We start from the raw sequence: 19,068 nt of genomic DNA on the forward strand, positions 1-19,068 counted from the left end.
AACAAAGCAGTGCTACTGCTGAAGTGGCGCATGCCATCAAAAACAGAAGTTTTGGCTAAGGGTTGGTGCCAGTGACTTACCTGTTGGCACCATGCACACAGAGTTGTGAGCCGTGAAGTGTCCCCACGGTGGTGTTCCACAGGAGGCAGTGGGAGTGTCAGCGGAGAGCAGCAAATTTAAAGTAACCCGGCTCCTGCTGACTTTGTGAAGTGGGATCGCCTAGGGTAACAATTGGCTGACAGCACAGGAGATTTTCCCAGCCTCAAGATGGTTTGCTGTCTGTGGGACATCCTTTCTAAGTAGCGGAGAGCTGCTGAGATCTTAAAGGGCTTGGGTTTGATTCTCGTTGTGAGAATGTGGGAAGACTGCACAGTGTCAGGCACGGCAATTGGCTACAGGGAGTGGAGGAAGCTGAGAAAATGGTCACTCTTGAACAATGGCCATTCAATCTGGCCCACCACTATTTAACATGCAGTAGGGGAGGGCAGGTGTAATGCAGGTAGCCTGGTAGCTTTAACTGTGTGGGCTACCATCAGGCAAGAAGGGAGGTGGGTACCAACTTTAGGCTTCCCTATTTCCACTGGAGGCAACTGACCCACCCCCACCAACAAAATCAGACTCACCCTTCCTTTAACCTTCCGCCCCAGGCCTTTAACCCATCCTCCCAACTGGGGTCGCCCAACCTGGCCCGTCCAAACTCCAGACTTACCTCTGAGTCCAGGTTCCAATGCACTCCTTCCTTTGGGACTGGCTGTTGTCCTGTCACTCATTTCTGGCACTGCTGGGACTACACAGCCACTGGCCAATCAGACTGCCCAGCAGCTCTCTACAGCAGGACCTCCTCCCAGATGGGGTCGGAGGTTGGACTCTAAATCAATAAAGGGCAGCTGGTTTCTGAGTGGGTGGGCTCACAACCTGTTTTTATAACAGGTGAATGGGGAATATATCTCCCTGTAAAATCAAGCCCACACCCTTTCTCGCTCTCTCTAGTTTGTATCAGGATAGTGATCAGGGATGGAAAACCTCAATATAACTTGACTGGTTATATTTTCCTTGCACCCACCCAAACTACAGGCACCAGGAATCAGCTCCTGTTTACAAATAGGTCCACAGTAAATATTCTAAATAGCGTCGCAGGATGAATTTAACAGTTAGCATTTTCATTAATCAGCCAAGATTGTAGAGATGCTCTATGAAAGGACTACACCATTTTTCTGCATTTAGTAAGATTTTGAATAAATACAAGGAAAAGCAAAGCACTTGTATTCCCCCAAGGCTAATTTGACAACACCTTACTACAGTGGGTGCACTCATTGGAGATGGGAGTAAGCACAGTTGTCTGCTAGTTCACAGAGTTGAAAAGTACCCCATCAGACTGACAAGTTGTCTCAAAGAACTTCAGGCTGTTTCAAGTGCGGTGACATCTGTCACATCACCAAATATGACAGATCACCTCTATTCCATAAGCGGCAACAAGGTAGATAACCAGTTCTCTCCACAGTTATCGCTTGGAATGCGCCGGCCAAATGCTTTCAGTATTTCTTTAAATAGAGCCATGTTATTCCTAAGTTTGGGAAGAGGTAAGATAACAGAGCTTTCTCCATCACTGGTACAGTACCTGCATCCTCAGATCCATCATCATCATCCTCATCATCACCCGAAGACAAAGAATCTGAAAACAAAATAAACCTCTCATCAGTATAATATTGCACTGTAGTCAACATGCAAAACTCACTGTAAAGGAGTCAGCCAGAACTAAGATAAACTACGCAGAATTAGTCAGGCGAAAAAAGACTGAGAAATGACAAATACCCAGAAGTTGAAATCAATTGCAACATTCTGTACTCAAATTTTTATTCACTAAGTATACCCGTTTCACTGGGTATCTTCTGGTGGTTTTGTCATGTTGGAGTAAGTTCCTGTGCACCAACCTCTCCTTCTGTTACTTCACTCAAGTGGTCATTTATGCGGAAGTTTAAGCAGCAAATGCTGTGCTATGGAAGAATCAACAGTCACCCCCAATCCTGTCTTACTTTCCAGCAGGGGTGGACATTGAGGAGTGGCTTGTTTTTTCCCATCCCTATATCAGGAGCAAGAAGAACTCCTGTACCCGAAACACCCTCTGTCCTAGTCAGTTAACTGAACACATGGAGCATGATTTTGGATAAGGAGACATGTTCTAGAGAGAGGTTCATTTCTATCGATCTCCCTCCCCTGACAGGAAGCAGACAAAGCTTCACATTTTAATGGGGCTGAGAAGTTAATTGGCAGGGAGTCAGGAGTGGTGACCAATTCAGGTCCAGGGGGCAGGAATGGAGGCAGGGACAGGGGAGGTGGGCCATACTCGAGCGTGACTTTGTCTCTATTTCTGTGGTTACTGTTTGTGCTCGAGTTAAAAAAGAAATTAAAGCATCTAGATCTTCAAATTGACCACAGCAGATGAAGAGCAGGAACTTGGGCCAGGATCATTCTTAAGCAGTAGTACCTCAGGGTCACGGATTTCTTGTTTCCACACTAAAATCAATTTTCAGGTGACCGAGGAGCCCAATGTATGGCCTACAGACTCTATCACAGGGTCTGTCACAGGGTCTGTCACAGGGGGGGCAGACAGTGACTGAAGGAACGGGTGGGTGGGGTGCCTGGGTTGCTATGCACCTCGTTAGCTGTTGACACTTGGTTTCAGCATGCTCTTGGCGATTAAACTCGGATGCGCCTTTACCACTTTGGGCGGTTTTGGGCTTAGGATTCCCAGTGTCAAGGGAGATGTTGCACTTTTTCAAGGAGACTTTGAGGGTGTCTTTGATGTGTTTCCTCTGCACTCTCAGGACTTGCTTGCCCTATCGAAGCTCTGAGTAAAGCATCTGTGTCAGGCATGTGAACGATGTGGCTTGTCCACCAGAGCTGATGAGCGTGATCAAGGCTTCGATGCTGGTAATGTTGACCTGAGCAAGAACATTGATGTTGATGCACGTATCCTGCCAATGGATTTGCAGGATCTTGTTGAGGTAGTGTTGGTGGTACTTCTCCCAAGTTTTAAGGTGGTTACTGTGTAGACCATGAGCTCAAGATCCTGATCTTTAAACACACTTGTTCTCAGGCAACTAAAGGCTGTGCAGCACACTGAAGGCAGAGTTGGACCTCATCATCGATGCCTGCTCTTGCTGACAGTAGGGTCCCAGGATATGGAAAGCGGTCCACATTGTCTAAGGCCTCATTGTGGATTTTGATAATGAGCGGGCAGTGTTGTGTGGTGGGGACAGGTAGAAGACCTTTGTCTCATGGATGTTTAGTGTAAAGCTCATGCTCCCGTATGCCTCAGTGAAGAAGTTTACGATGGCTTGAAGCTTAGCCACAGTGTGCGCACAGACGTAAGCATCGTCTTCACACTGTAGTTCAATGATGGATGATGGAACGACCTTGGATCTTGCCGGCATGTGATGGAGGTTGAATAAACTCCAGTTTGTTCTGCCGTTGAGCACCAATTTAGCTGCGAGCTGGTTGAGGGAGAGACAAGAGCATTGTAGCAAGGTGTGATGACACCCTCGCAATCGACGGTGTCGGAGGCCTTTGTGAGGTCAAAGAAGGCCGTGTACAAGGGCTGGTGCTGTTCCCTGCATTCCTCTTGTAGATGCTGTGCAGTGAAGATCATGTCTATTGAGCCCTTTAGTGGGTGAAATCCACGTTGGGACTTCGGGAGGGGTTCTTCAGCCACAGGGTGAAGGTGATTAAGGAAGGTTCTTGCAATGACTTTCCCTGCGACCGACAGCAAGGAAAATCCTCTGTAGTTACTGCAATTAGACTTGTCACCTTTCTTGAAGATGATCACGATTACGACATGTCTGAGATCTCCTGACCATGTTCTCCTCCATCCAGGTAAAGAAAATGAGGTCATGTATTCACACCAATAATGCTTCTCTGCCATGTTTTAGTGCTTGGGCGGGCATTCCATCTGCTCCTGGTGCTTTGCTGTTCTTTAGCTGTTGGATGGCCTTTTCTACCTCATGCCGGGTTGGGATTGTGATGAGATGGTGGAAGGTAGCATGCTGTGGGATGGAGTCGAGGACACTTGCATTGAAGACAGAGTCTCTGTTAAGGAGGTCTACGAAGTGCTCTTTCCAGCGGGTGCTGACTGCCTCTCTGTTCTTGATGAGCACCTCCGCATTCTTGGCCAGCAGTGGGGTGGGGCCTTGGGTGCTTGAGCCTTAGGTGGCCTTGACTGTGCCAAAGAAACCTTGTGCGTCAACGTTTGCCAGTTAATTGCTGGATCTCCTACACTTTCTCTGTTCTTTAGGCTGTTGCTTCTTTGCTGGACCTAAGCCTCCAACCATCTGTAGTGCTGATTTCTTGCCCTCGGGTTGGATTGCTGTTTCAGGTTCAGAGAAGTCTTGAGCTTTCTCCTTATCAGTTCTTGGATCTCCTGGTTTTTCTCATCGAACCAGTCTTTGTGTTTCCTGGTCCTATGACCAAGCGTCTTCGCAGGTGCAGATTATGGAGGTCCTGGGGGCAGAGCAGGTGCTGTGGACACTTTGCGTCGCAAAGACATCAGATTCGCAGTGAGGTGCAGACTGAAGAGGCCTCCCTTATCAGGGCCACAGCATTCATTTTCCTGTGGCATTGTCTGTTGCTGCTACTGCTTTGGGGCTATATTGACACTGATCACAAAGCAGATTAGACTGTTATCGATCCAGCAGTCGTCGGCTCTTGTCATGGTGCAGCAGAAATGCACATCTTTACAGTACCTTCCTTGGACAATGACACAATTGAGCAGGTGCCAGTGCTTGGAGCGAGGGTGTTGCTATGAGGCCTTGTACTTGTCTCTCTGACGGAACAAGATGTTGGTGATGACAAGGCAGTTTTCTAGGCAGTTCGTCACCAGCAGGGTATTGCTGGTTTTGGATTTCCCAAAGCCCTCTTTGCCGCTTACACTTTCCCAGAGGTTCCACACTGGGTTCATCGCTCTCCTCCCACACTGCTCCACACTGGGTTCACCGCTCTCCTCCCACTCTGCTTCACACTGGGTTCACCGCTCTCCTCCCACTCTGCTCCACACTGGGTTCACCGCTCTCTTCCCACACTGCTCCACACTGGGTTCACCGCTCTCCTCCCACTCTGCTCCACACTGGGTTCACCGCTCTCCTCCCACTCTGCTCCACACTGGGTTCACCGCTCTCCTCCCACACTGCTCCACACTGGGTTCACCGCTCTCTTCCCACACTGCTCCACACTGGGTTCACCGCTCTCCTCCCACTCTGCTCCACACTGGGTTCACCGCTCTCCTCCTGCACTGCTTCACACTGGGTTCACCGCTCTCCTCCCACTCTGCTCCACACTGGGTTCACCGCTCTCCTCCCACTCTGCTCCACACTGGGTTCACCGCTCTCCTCCCACTCTGCTCCACACTGGGTTCACCGCTCTCCTCTTGCACTGCTTCACACTGGGTTCACCGCTCTCCTCCCACACTGCTCCACACTGGGTTCACCGCTCTCCTCCCACACTGCTCCACACTGGGTTCACCGCTCTCTTCCCACACTGCTCCACACTGGGTTCACCGCTCTCCTCCTGCGCTGCTCCACACTGGGTTCACCGCTCTCCTCTTGCACTGCTTCACACTGGGTTCACCGCTCTCCTCCCACACTGCTCCACACTGGGTTCACCGCTCTCCTCCCACTCTGCTTCACACTGGGTTCACCGCTCTCCTCCCACTCTGCTCCACACTGGGTTCACCGCTCTCCTCCCACTCTGCTCCACACTGGGTTCACCGCTCTCCTCTTGCACTGCTTCACACTGGGTTCACCGCTCTCCTCCCACACTGCTCCACACTGGGTTCACCGCTCTCCTCCCGCACTGCTTCACACTGGGTTCACCGCTCTCCTCCCACTCTGCTCCACACTGGGTTCACCGCTCTCCTCTTGCACTGCTTCACACTGGGTTCACCGCTCTCCTCCCACACTGCTCCACACTGGGTTCACCGCTCTCCTCCTGCGCTGCTCCACACTGGGTTCACCGCTCTCCTCCCACTCTGCTTCACACTGGGTTCACCGCTCTCCTCTTGCACTGCTTCACACTGGGTTCACCGCTCTCCTCCCACACTGCTCCACACTGGGTTCACCGCTCTCCTCCTGCGCTGCTCCACACTGGGTTCACCGCTCCCCTCCCACTCTGCTTCACACTGGGTTCACCGCTCTCTTCCCACACTGCTCCACACTGGGTTCACCGCTCTCCTCCCACACTGCTCCACACTGGGTTCACCGCTCTCCTCCTGCGCTGCTTCACACTGGGTTCACCGCTCTCCTCCCACTCTGCTCCACACTGGGTTCACCGCTCTCCTCCCACACTGCTCCACACTGGGTTCACCGCTCTCCTCCTGCGCTGCTTCACACTGGGTTCACCGCTCTCCTCCCACTCTGCTCCACACTGGGTTCACCGCTCTCCTCCTGCACTGCTTCACACTGGGTTCACCGCTCTCCTCCCACTCTGCTCCACACTGGGTTCACCGCTCTCCTCTTGCACTGCTTCACACTGGGTTCACCGCTCTCCTCCCACACTGCTCCACACTGGGTTCACCGCTCTCCTCCTGCGCTGCTCCACACTGGGTTCACCGCTCTCCTCCCACTCTGCTTCACACTGGGTTCACCGCTCTCCTCCCACTCTGCTCCACACTGGGTTCACCGCTCTCCTCCCACTCTGCTCCACACTGGGTTCACCGCTCTCCTCCCACTCTGCTCCACACTGGGTTCACCGCTCTCCTCCCACACTGCTCCACACTGGGTTCACCGCTCTCCTCCTGCACTGCTTCACACTGGGTTCACCGCTCTCCTCCCACTCTGCTCCACACTGGGTTCACCGCTCTCCTCCCACTCTGCTCCACACTGGGTTCACCGCTCTCATCCTGCACTGCTTCACACTGGGTTCACCGCTCTCCTCCCACTCTGCTCCACACTGGGTTCACCGCTCTCCTCTTGCACTGCTTCACACTGGGTTCACCGCTCTCCTCCCACACTGCTCCACACTGGGTTCACCGCTCTCCTCCTGCGCTGCTTCACACTGGGTTCACCGCTCTCCTCCCACTCTGCTCCACACTGGGTTCACCGCTCTCCTCCCACTCTGCTTCACACTGGGTTCACCGCTCTCCTCCCACTCTGCTCCATACTGGGTTCACCGCTCTCCTCCCACTCTGCTCCACACTGGGTTCACCGCTCTCCTCCTGCACTGCTCCACACTGGGTTCACCGCTCTCCTCCTGCACTGCTCCACACTGGGTTCACCGCTCTCCTCCTGCACTGATTCACACTGGGTTCACCGCTCTCCTCCCACACTGGGTTCACCGCTCTCCTCCTGCACTGCTTCACACTGGGTTCACCGCTCTCCTCCTGCACTGCTCCACACTGGGTTCACCGCTCTCCTCCTGCACTGCTTCACACTGGGTTCACCGCTCTCCTCCCACACTGGGTTCACCGCTCTCTTTCCGCTCTGCTCCACACTGGGTTAACCGCTCTCCTCCTGCACTGCTCCACACTGGGTTCACCGCTCTCCTCCTGCACTGCTTCACACTGGGTTCACCGCTCTCCTCCTGCACTGCTTCACACTGGGTTCACCGCTCTCCTCCCACACTGCTCCACACTGGGTTCACCGCTCTCCTCCTGCACTGCTCCACACTGGGTTCACCGCTCTCCTCCTGCACTGCTTCACACTGGGTTCACCGCTCTCCTCCCACACTGCTCCACACTGGGTTCACCGCTCTCTTTCCGCTCTGCTCCACACTGGGTTCACCGCTCTCCTCCTGCACTGCTCCACACTGGGTTCACCGCTCTCCTCCTGCACTGCTCCACACTGGGTTCTCCGCACTCCTCCTGCGCTGCTCCACACTGGGTTCTCCGCTCTCCTCCCACTCTGCTCCACACTGGGTTCACCGCTCTCCTCCTGCACTGCTCCACACTGGGTTCTCCGCACTCCTCCTGCGCTGCTCCACACTGGGTTCTCCGCTCTCCTCCCACTCTGCTCCACACTGGGTTCTCCGCACTCCTCCTGCGCTGCTCCACACTGGGTTAACCGCTCTCCTCCTGCGCTGTTTCATACTGTATTGTGCTGAATTGATTTGTTTGATAGTTTTGCTGAAGATCTTCAATGGTGAGGGTTACAAGGACAGTGCTCTCTTCTGGAGTAATAACTTGGTGATTTCCAGTCAATAAAAAAATCAGCTTCTCATCTTCAGCCAATCACCTGTCTGCTCCTCGTGATGTTACACCTTGATTTTTGCTATGTAATTATTAGTGTTGTTGCTATTTGCAGTGGAATAGATTTTCCTCAAACTTTCACATTTTGAATCCAGGTGAACTTTTTCCTGGCTGTTTGACCCTGTTCCTAGCGGGTTGGAGCTGTTCAGCTTTACACCGTTCCCATAATGGCCGTCTGTGCCCATGGAAATTTCCAGACTATATCTGTTTAATTATATAAATGCACCCAATTAATGGTGCGGGTGACTTCACTTTCCTGTTCTCTCCCCTCACCTTCATTCAAATCGGGAGAGCTGGGAACGAAGGTGAGGCATCGTTACAGCAACAATTTTTTAGTTGCATGTTTCCATGTCGGCCTGACGCGCCACAAAAAATACTTGCCCCCAGGAGTCAAACTTTGCTGGTTTGCAAAAGCTCTAAAACACACCAGATGGTGCACCCACACATTTCAATAAAGAACAAACAGGCCCTCCAAGCCTGTGCTGCTCCTTGGTCCAACTAGACCAATCGTTTGTATCCCTCCATTCCAGGCTGCTCATGTGACTATCCAGGTAAGTCTTAAACGATGTCAGCGTGCCTGCCTCCACCACCCTACTTGGCAGCGCATTCCAGGCCCCCACCACCCTCTGTGTAAAAAATGTCCCTCTGATATCTGAGTTATACCTTGCCCCTCTCACCTTGAGCCCGTGACCCCTCGTGATCGTCACCTCCGACCTGGGAAAAAGCTTCCCACTGTTCACCCTATCTATCCCCTTCATAATCTTGTACACCTCTATTAGATCTCCCCTCATTCTCCGTCTCTCCAGGGAGAATAGCAAAGGACAGACTTGTAAGTTATGTTGATCTACTGAAATTTTTATTAATTTTACTTCAGAAATGATGCAGTGTAAGCCAGTGTCTAGGTGTGTTTAAAGTTTATTTATTAGTGTCACAAGTAGGCTTATATTAACACTGCAATGAAGTTACTGTGAAAATATGTAATTTCAATAGAGGCGCCAAATTGACTTAGCTACCTGATGCTTGGTGTAAGGATTGAAATGAGAGGACACAAAAAAATTATTCCTACCAAATAATCCTCTTTGCAAATTGTGTGGTCAGTCCCAAAATAACTTTATCATAGTGTAAGGTTCAAGGCATTGTTTAATTCCCATTGTATGTTGAAGATAACCCATTAATGAGCGACACGGTGGCACAGTGGTTAGCACCGTTGCCTCACAGCACCAGAGACTCAGGTTTGATTCCTGGCTCAGGTCACTGTCTGCGTGGGTTTCCTCCAGGTGCCCCGGTTTCCTCCCACAGTCCGAAAAACGCGCTGGTTAGGTGCAATTGGCCTTGCTAAATTCTCCCTCTGTGTACCTGAACAGGCGCCAGAGTGTGGCGACTAGGGGGTTTTCGCAGTAACTTCATTGCAATGTTAAGCCTACTTGTGACACCAATAAATAAACTTTAAACACTAATGTGTTTAACTGAATGAAAATTCTGTTAATAATGCGACAGGCCTTACATTAGGCCAGCAAAATGTTAGTGGATGATGTTAGTCACATGAGCAGTCTGGGAATGGAGGGATACAAACGAATGGTCTAGTTGGACCAATGAGCGGCACAGGCTTGGAGGGCCGAAGGGCCTGTTTCATGTGCTGTACTGTTCTTTGTTCTTGGAGAAAATATCCCCTGTGATAAGTAGAGTATGTGAATGGGTCTCCCTTTAATTATAAGCATTTGTGATACTTTGACACTTCCAAGTGACCACAGAGGCTGAAGGAAAGAGTAATGGGCTGAGTGTGGTATCAGAAAGCACAGTGGTAAAGAGATGCACCATCTGGTGGTGAAACATGTGGGATTCAGTCATCCAAAGCAGAAATCCAAATACCATTTAGAGAAAAAAAAACCAAATGTATTACACAATAAGTACTAAGATAAATAACAGATTATTTCATCTATATCTTAATATTATCGATTATAATTTTTTAAAAGTCAGAAAGTTTTTTATCTGGGCACTACGCTGTTCTTCACTTGAACTTGTATCTGAGAAGGCTTAGGCCAGAAAACTGGCCCCGTGCCTGAAGGATCAGTACTATCACTGCCTGTACTCTTGACGTCAGTTCTCAGATATGGCAAAGACAGTACCATAAGGGACTTGGAGCCTTTTCAAATTAAAATCCCATTAGAAATGTTCAAACAGGCTTACAGCAGTGTTTGTTTACTTATGATCAAATACTTTCTGTTGGGTGAGTGCAGGCAAGCCTGTCAAGAAGCTCCTGCTATTCATCTCATTTCAGTGAACTGCGAAAGATTTTCACAAACGTTCAGATAAAATGGTCACATTTACAGTAGGACCTCCCTTTTTCCATCTTCCTTTTCAGCTGCTGCCAGGTTATTTTAAAAAAGGGTGCGAGGGATAGGCTGGAAAGCTACACGCCAGTCAGCCTGACATTGCCGGGCAAGTTATTGGAACCAATTCTGAGAGACAGGATAAACCGTCACTTAGAAAAGCATAGATTGATGAGGGATAGTCAGCATGGTTTTGTTAGGGGAAGACAATGTCTTACTAACGGTACGGAATGTTTTGAGAAAATAACGAAGGGGCATGATCAGGATAACGCAGTGGATATTGTGGAGTTAGTTTAGTTTTTGGCCAGTATTGACCCAACGAGCTGAATTGCTGCTTTCTGCACCATAACTTTTCTACGGTTCTAATGTTTTATTATCCATGAGAAGCAAGAAAACAAAAGCTTTCTGCTCACTGCCCAGCTACTTTTGCTATTGGTATTTCCTTTTCTGGGTGAATAGGCCAACAGAACATTTAATTTTATTAAGTGGTATTTTACTTGATGTCACATCTGTGCCCTGGGTACTTGTGGACTATAATGAGGGGCTGGCTCTCTAATGGATAAGGTATCTCTGGATTGCAGTGTCATGGAAACCACAGAGTAATTAGTGAACAAATCTGGTTTATGAATTGATTGCATTACTATATTTCATTTTACCGCCAAGTTCAAGTTTTAGTTTATATTCTGACAGGGGCGGGGTCTGTGTGTTAATTATTGAAAACAGGGCTGGCAAAATCATCGTACTTGAAAAGCATAATTATTTCCATCATTTTGCATTCAAACAGAAATCTTCACCATCTGGATCCTTTCCCCTTCAGAAATGTATGTCCACATGCTGGTGAACAGGAAACCTGCCTGGGAGGAAATGGTGAACCTGACATTGTAAGGGAGCCAAATGAGCTTGAAGGGATGGTGTTTTCTCCTCATGTCCCAAGACAAGATTATCATTTATGCAGCTGAGAAGAGTGAATCAATGCCAGGATCTGAGCTTTGGGCCATTCAGACTGACGCTCAATGGGGGAAGATACGTTAGTGGAGGTAAAATGACTGAGCCAGGATGTCTCAGCAAGCTCACTCTTTCAGAATGTCCTATCATTGAGTTTTCCAGATAATGTCAGCGCACACTGACATAATTTAAATTTTTAGGAGGGAGGAAGCGGAAAAAAACACACACAAATGAGAAATAAATATCCTAGTTGATCATCAATTTTTTGAATGTTTTCTCGAGAATGGACAATGCCCACGTCTGTGTGAGGGAGAATTGGACATCATGAGGTGCCCAGGTTGAAGTCCCAGGTTATGTGTTGACACAATCAAGGTGAGCTGAGGAAGATCGGCATATGCTAGCGTCATAATTGGTCCGAACCAGCCTGACCCACGGAAGAAGGAACGGAAGAGAATTCAGCCATGGGGCTGTTGTTCACCTTCGTGGAAGGTTGAATAGCCATCCAACACTCAATATCTTGGATGCTGATATCTAATGAGGTGACGGGGAAGGGGGATTTAATAGATAGAATTGGGAAGTATTTAACAAAAAATTGGTGCCACAGTGGTTAGCACTGCTGCCTCACAGTGCCAGGGACCCAGGTTCAATTCCCGGCTTGGGTTACTGTCTGTGTGGAGTTTGCACGTTCTCCCCATGTCTGCATGGGTTTCCTCCGGGTGCTCCGGTTTCCTCCCACAGTCTGAAAGACATGCAGGTTAGGTGCATTGGCCATGCTAAATTCTCCCTCACTGAACCCGGACAGGCGCCAGAGTGTGGCGACGAGGGGATTTTCACAGTAACTTCATTGCAATGTTAATGTAAGCCTACTTGTGACACTAATAAATAAACTTTTTTTAAAAATGGATACAGATGGTGAGACTTCCTGTTTAAAGTAAGTGTGATTAAAAGAACAAAATGCAGAACAGTCTTCCCATTTTGATGAAAGAAACATTACACAATAATCACAAGAGAGAATTTGAAAGAGCAGCAATACCTGGCAGAACGGATAACCATGCAGAGTGATGCGAAAACCCAATAGAATTACCAGCCAAACAGGTATACTCCCCTGCATCCTCAAAAGTAACATTTCGCAAGTACAGCATTTCTATTTCCTTATCCGTTGTGTTAATACCAGCAGTCTACAAAAAAAAAGACACCAAACAGGATAGGAGAAAATGAAGAGAAAGGATACAATAAGGTAGGGTTTGACCATAGCACCTCATTAAAGGCCCTGCACACCACAGACCCGAAAGCAGGTTCAAGCACATATAGAAGGTTCCATCCTGCTCCAGAATGATTCAATGTGATAGACATTCCTACCTTCGCACCCTGCACATTAGTCAAGAGTTCCCTTCACCAGGCTCTCACTCTCTCTGTCCCATTATTAGGCATGCAAGAGCAAAAACAAGTGTTTGAACTTGAGGGGAAAAATTGACCCACAATATGCTGGATTGCTTCAAAGTCAGGTTTAAATGAAAGGTTATTTTTTTCAGAAATAGTCACATTAATTGGAGGAGGCAAAGGGGGTGAACAAGGACAGCACTGTTAAACAAAACAGCAGTGAAACAGTTAAGAGCAGCCAATGGTTATTCAATGTGATCGTCTCTTTTAAATTAGTAGAAGTGAGAGAAAACGGGGATAACAATAGGAAAAGTGTGAAAGATGGAATGCAATCCTGTATTGTAGGAATTCTTTCCACAGCAAGGGGAAGCAGCGTGGGGTTTTCTTTCAATGAGTAGCAGGAAAGAGGAAAGGTTACTAGCAATTGGTTGGCAGCCTGCAGCAGTTGAGTTCAGTAACATACAAGGGATTTTCTTTCTCCATATTGGGTTGGCGATGGTGTCCAGGGGACGGGTGGTTGGGGGTTAAAGGTCACACTTGGGGATTCGAGGCCTGGGACAGAGTTTTGCGTTTACCTGGTTTCGGTTTGTTGACGTACAGCCAGTGCAGTTTTTCAGCCATGCCAACGAAATTGGTGGCTCTACACAGATACTCGCCCTCATCCTGTTCTGTCACATTGTAAAGAATGAGTTTAGCGTCCGCTTCAGCGGTATTACTTATCCACGACTGAAAGAATAGATCACACAGAACAGGTCAGTAGGTTCAGATGCAGCTCCACAGCATGGCTACAGCCAATGGTAGCAGTAGACATTCCCAACTGGAAGCACTGGATAGAGGGTGGGTGTTAAAAACAAACTTGGCATTGAACCTCTCTTTTCCCTCTGGTCTGCCTGTCCCATTGTTAGATGCACGTTGCCCTCTAAGCCACACAGCATCCTGACTTGGAAATGTATTGCCATTCTGTCCCTGTTGTTGGCTCAAGATCCTGGAACTCCCTCCCAAACAGCACTGTGGGTGTACCTACACCACCTGGACTGCAGCTGTTCAAGAATCACCAGCACCTTTTCGAGGGCAATTAGGAATGGACAATAAATGTTGGCTCAGCCAGCAGTGCCCAGATCCTATGATCACATTTTTTAAAATGGTAGGTGTGTGACCTCCTGGCAAACCTTTATTATTAGACAAGAAGATTTGAAAACTCCACCTGATTATTCCCTCCCTTCTCTTTCAGGGCTGGTGTGAGGGGTGGGTTATTTTACCTCCTTGTCCACCACAGCACAGACTACCTGCTCACAGCAATGAAGGCAGGTGAGCTTTATCCCACCTCAGTCCTTCCAGGGTAAACGCTGTTTTACCTGGAGGTGCCTCTTTGCTTTGATTAAATATTAAACACACTACAGTGTGATGTGCGATTGATTCACACGGGAGGCTAGGACGTACCCGGGAATAAAGGCTTTTATTCACAACAAGATTGGAGCACACTACTTAACAATATTATCCCAGACTAAGGGCTACTAGGAAGTAGCAGTGACCTTTATACTCCTGTAAGAAGGCGGAGCCGAACGGAGTGTACCACATAAACAATAATAACAATAATAACAGAACACCCCAACCCTATCCCCAACAGTAACAAGAGTAACATATGTACAAGTACCCATAGTGGTAACCATCTATGGTTCACCACACAGTGAAATCTCATTATTACAAAACCACTGGCATTGCTCTGTTGGGATATCCTGGTCCAATTTGATAATTTTGAGAATTTCTAATGAACAATCTTCTTCCGGAAGTATATCCTCTACAAGGAATTCTCTACACTACAAAGCATATATTAATGGATCCTTAATTATGGAGGGTAAAATTCAGGCATTGTCCCTTTCTTTTGCTAAAAAACATAGGGCAATTAAAAGTCAACCATATTGTTGTGGATCTGGAGTCGTATCTTTAAGAATTCATTCCCGGGGTGTGGGCTTTGCTGGCTAAGCCAGCAGCCATTGTCAATCCCCAATTGCCCTTGAGAAGGTAGTGGTGAGCTGCCTTCTTGAATCGCTGCAGTTCATGTGGTATAGGTACATTCAGAGTGCTGTAGGGAGAAAGTTCCAGGATTTGGACCCCTTAACAGTGAAGGAATGGCGATGTATTCCAAAGTCAACAAGGTGAGTGATTTGGAAGGGATCTGCCAGGTGGTGGTGTTCCCAGGTGTCTCTTGCCCTTGTCCTTCTAGATGATAGTGGTCGTCGGATTGGATGGTGCTGCCAAAGGAGCCCTGGCGAGTTCCTGCAGTGCATCTTGTAGATGGTACACACTGCTGCTACTGTGCATCGGTGGTGGAGGGAGTAAAGGTTTGTGGAAGGGATGCAAATCAAGCATGCTGCTTTGTCCTGGATGGTGTATAGGCTTTGGGGAATCAGGAGGCAAGTTACCTGCCACAGGTTTCCTAGTCTCTGAGCTGCTCTTGTATTTATATGGCTCATCCAGTTCAGTTTCTGGTCAATGGTAACCCCCAGGGTTTTGATAGTGGAGGGTTCAGCGATGGAAATAGCCTTGAATACCAAGTGGCAATGGTTCGATTCTCTTTTGTTGGAGATGTTCATTGCCTGGCACTTAAATGGCAAGTAACGTGTGTGCCACACGTCAGCCCAAGTCCGGATACTGTCCAAGTCTTATTGTAATTGGACATGGACTGCTTCAGTAGGGCTCCTTGATACCACACTTGATGAAAAGCAGCCTTGATGTCAAGGGCTGTCACTCTCACCTCACCTCTGGAGTTCAGCTCTTTTGCCCATGTTTGATCCAAGGTTATAATGAGGTCAGGAGCTAAGTGACCCTGGCAGAACGCAAACTGAGCATCACTTAACCGGGTATTGTTAAGCAAGTGCCGCTTGATTGCACTGTTGATGACCCCTTCCATAATTTTTCTGATGATTGAGTGTAGATTGATGTGTCGGTAATTGGTTGGGTTGGATTTGTCCTGTTTTTGTGCATCCGAGGCAATCTTCAACATTGCTAGGTAGATGCTCGTGTTGTACGTGTACTGGAGCAGCTTGGTTAGGAGTGCTGCGAGTTTTAAACCACAAGGCTTCAGTACTATTGCCAGATTATTGTCAGGGCTCACAGCTTTTGCAGTATTCAGTGCCTTCAGTTGTTTCTCGATATCATGTGGAATGAATCAAATTGGCTGAAGATTGACATCAAGATGCTGGGACTCTTCAGGGAAGACTGAGATGGATCATCCACTCGGCACAACTGGCTGAATGTTGCAGCAAATGTATGGATGTGCTGGGCTCCCCCATCATTGAGGATGGGAATATTTATGGAGCTTCCTCCTCCAGTGATTTGGTTAATTGTCCATCACTGTTCACGGCTGGATGTGGGAGGACTACAGAGCTTAGATCTGATCTGTTGGCTGTGGGATCACTGAGCTCCATTCCAAGTTGCTCATGCTGTTTGGCACGCAAGTAATCCTGTGCTGTAGCTCCGCCAGGTTGACACTTCATTTTTAGATATGCCTGGTGCTGCTCCTTCCATGCCATCCTGCACTCTTCATTGAACTTGGGTTGGTCACCTGGCTTGGGGGTAATGGTAGAGTGGGGGGATATGCCGGGTCATGGGGTGACAGATCGTGGTTGAGTACAATTCTGTTGCTACTGATGGCCCATAGCGCCACATGTTTGTCCAGTCTTGAACTGCTAGATCTGTTCAGTCTATCCCATTTAGCATGGAGGGAGTGCCAACATGATGCAGGGTATCGTCAATGTGAAGATAGGAATTCATCTCCACAATGACTGTGTGGTGGTCACTCCTACCAATAGTACCATGAACAAACGCATCTGTGGCAGGCAGGGTGGTGAGGATTTAAAGTTTATTTATTAGTGTCACAAATAGGCTTACATTAACACTGCAATGAAGTTACTGTGAAAATTCTCTAGTTGCCACACTCCGGCACCTGTTCGGGTACACTGAGGAAGAATTTAGCATGGCCAATCCACCTAACTAGCACGTCTATTGGTTTGTGGGCACCCAGAGGAAACCCACGCAGATACGGGGAGAATGTGCAAACTCCACACGGACCCGAAGCCGGAATTGAACCCGAATCCTTGGCGCTTAGAGGCAGCAGTGCTAACCACTGTGCCACCCCAGAATACAAAGAACAAAGAAAATTACAGCACAGGAACAGGCCCTTCGGCCCTCCAAGCCTGCACCGACCATGCTGCCCGACTTAACTAAAACCCCCTACCCTTCCGGGGACCATATCCCTCTATTCCCATCTCATTCATGTACTTGTCAAGACGCCCCTTAAAAGTCACTACCTTATCCGCTTCCACTACCTCCCCCGGCAACGAGTTCCAGGCACCCACTACTCTCTGTGTAAAAAAATCTGCCTCGTACATCTCTTTTAAACAATGTTTTTCTGTCCTGTTGAATCCCTCACTACCTGCCGCAGACTTGGTCTAGCAGTTTTGTCATTCAAGACTCCGTGAGCAATGGTGCTACCGAACTACTCTTGGGACATGACCTCTGGCCATGACTCAGTTTCCGTGCAATATTCAGAATGGGGGCTTGACTGAGCAACTTGTACTCAGGCTTCATTTTAGGCCTTTATTTTCCTGTCCAGGCACTGCTGCTGAAGGATGCAGATTTCACCTTAAAAGGTTTTAATAAATGTGGAATCCATAAACAATGGAGCTCTGTTGAAGTGCAAATTGTGGTCCTCCTGCAGGGAGGGAACTTTAACTTGGTCCTTGGAGGCAGGTTTGGAGGGGGAGCAACAAGCTCAGAGTATAAATACCGTTCTGCCAGTTTCCGTTCTGCATTCCCACCTCCTGTCTTTTTTCCTGGAGGTGGATTCTGAGCAGTGATGGCAGGGGCAGCAAATCAAATTCAGCCTCTTAAATGGGCAAATGCAGCAAATTTCCACGGGCAGGCCCCACGCTATTTCACCATCTTGGCTATTCAGAGGGACAGCTGCACCCTGCAAGGTCCAAGCAGCATGAAGGCGAGTTGCAATCTGACTGTTAAATGGTGCAAACAGCAAGCACAAAGTGTCCACAGGCACATGCTTGCCTTTACAAGAGCAGCTGAGAGAGTCTGTGCTCAGGGTGCCAAAAGGGCTTAGCCCTTTCTCACAGCCATTTCACTCCATCTTCCTTTGAGCCTTTTGCCTCAGACACTCCAGTCCTGGTGAAAGATGCCGGCACGCTGATTGGCACACCCTCCTCCTCAAACGTCTTGCCATCACATATTGGATGCTGAGTCCGGAGATGGCTTACTCACCAGTCACCTTCTGGAAAATTGACCCAGGAGTTGCACGTTCTGCCAGTGCCTGTGTGGGTTTCCTCCGGGTGCTTCAGTTTCCTCCCACAGTCCAAAGACATGCATGTTAATTTGCCCCTCATCCTAGGATGTGTAGGTTAGGGAGATTAGTCAGGTAAATATGTGGGATAGGGTCTGGGTGAGATGCTCTGTTGGAAAGTCGGTGCACATTCGTGGGCTGAATGGCCTGTTTCTGCATAGGGATTCTATGCTCTGACAGCTGGATTATGGACCCATAAATGGTCTATGTCCAGACAATTGAGTCTTGTATTTAAAGAGACTCTGTCACACATTCTGGGTATCTTTTTGCAGGATGTTACATTTTCCAGAACCTGCTACATTTTCCACTGGTAGAGTTTTAAAAAATTAATTTGTGGGACATGGGCGTCGCTGGCTGGGCCAGTATTTATTGCCCATCCCTAGTTGCCCTTGGAGGGCAGTTGAGAGTCAACCACATTGCTGTGGCTCTGGAGTCACATGTAGGCCAGACCAGGTAAGGACGGCAGATTTCCTTCCCTAAAAGGCATTAGTGAACCAGATGGGTTTTTCTGACAATCGACAATGGTTTCATGGTCATCAGTAGATTCTTAATTCCAGACATTTTTTATTGAATTTAAATTCCACCAGCTGCCATGGTGGGATTCGAACCTGGGTTCCCAGGCTGAGTTTCTGGATCAATAGTCCAGTAATAGTATCACTAGGCTAACACCTCCCCTAAGTTCATCCTATGGCTTTATGAACTTAGGGTATGCCTTTTCTTGAGGGGGGGGTGGAGTGCAGGGGACTGACAGAGAACATTATTTTTTTAATCAGCAGAAAATATATTTGTCACAGACATAAAAGGAGTGACCCGGCTAACATTCCAAA

General features: G+C 48.4%; 1 protein-coding gene across 9 annotated transcripts in view; it reads right to left on the reverse strand.

The window, feature by feature from the left end:
- fgfr3 (fibroblast growth factor receptor 3) overlaps positions 1-19,068 on the reverse strand; it is a 177,291-nt gene that overhangs the window by 53,400 nt on the left and 104,823 nt on the right. For 6 of the 9 annotated variants that reach the window (XM_078223037.1, XM_078223007.1, XM_078222991.1 and 3 more), the window contains exons 8-9: positions 13,464-13,614; positions 1,619-1,672 (exon numbers count right to left, since the gene is read on the reverse strand). In XM_078223037.1, the coding sequence (XP_078079163.1) occupies positions 1,619-1,672; positions 13,464-13,614 (205 nt within the window). Of the gene's footprint in view, positions 1-1,618; positions 1,673-12,541; positions 12,687-13,463; positions 13,615-19,068 lie in introns of all 9 variants that reach the window. The other 3 variants (XM_078223018.1, XM_078223028.1, XM_078222998.1) reach the window with 1 other exon arrangement.

The sequence above is a fragment of the Mustelus asterias genome, chromosome 1 (assembly GCF_964213995.1).
Source record: "Mustelus asterias chromosome 1, sMusAst1.hap1.1, whole genome shotgun sequence".
Taxonomy (NCBI): Eukaryota; Metazoa; Chordata; class Chondrichthyes; order Carcharhiniformes; family Triakidae; genus Mustelus; species Mustelus asterias.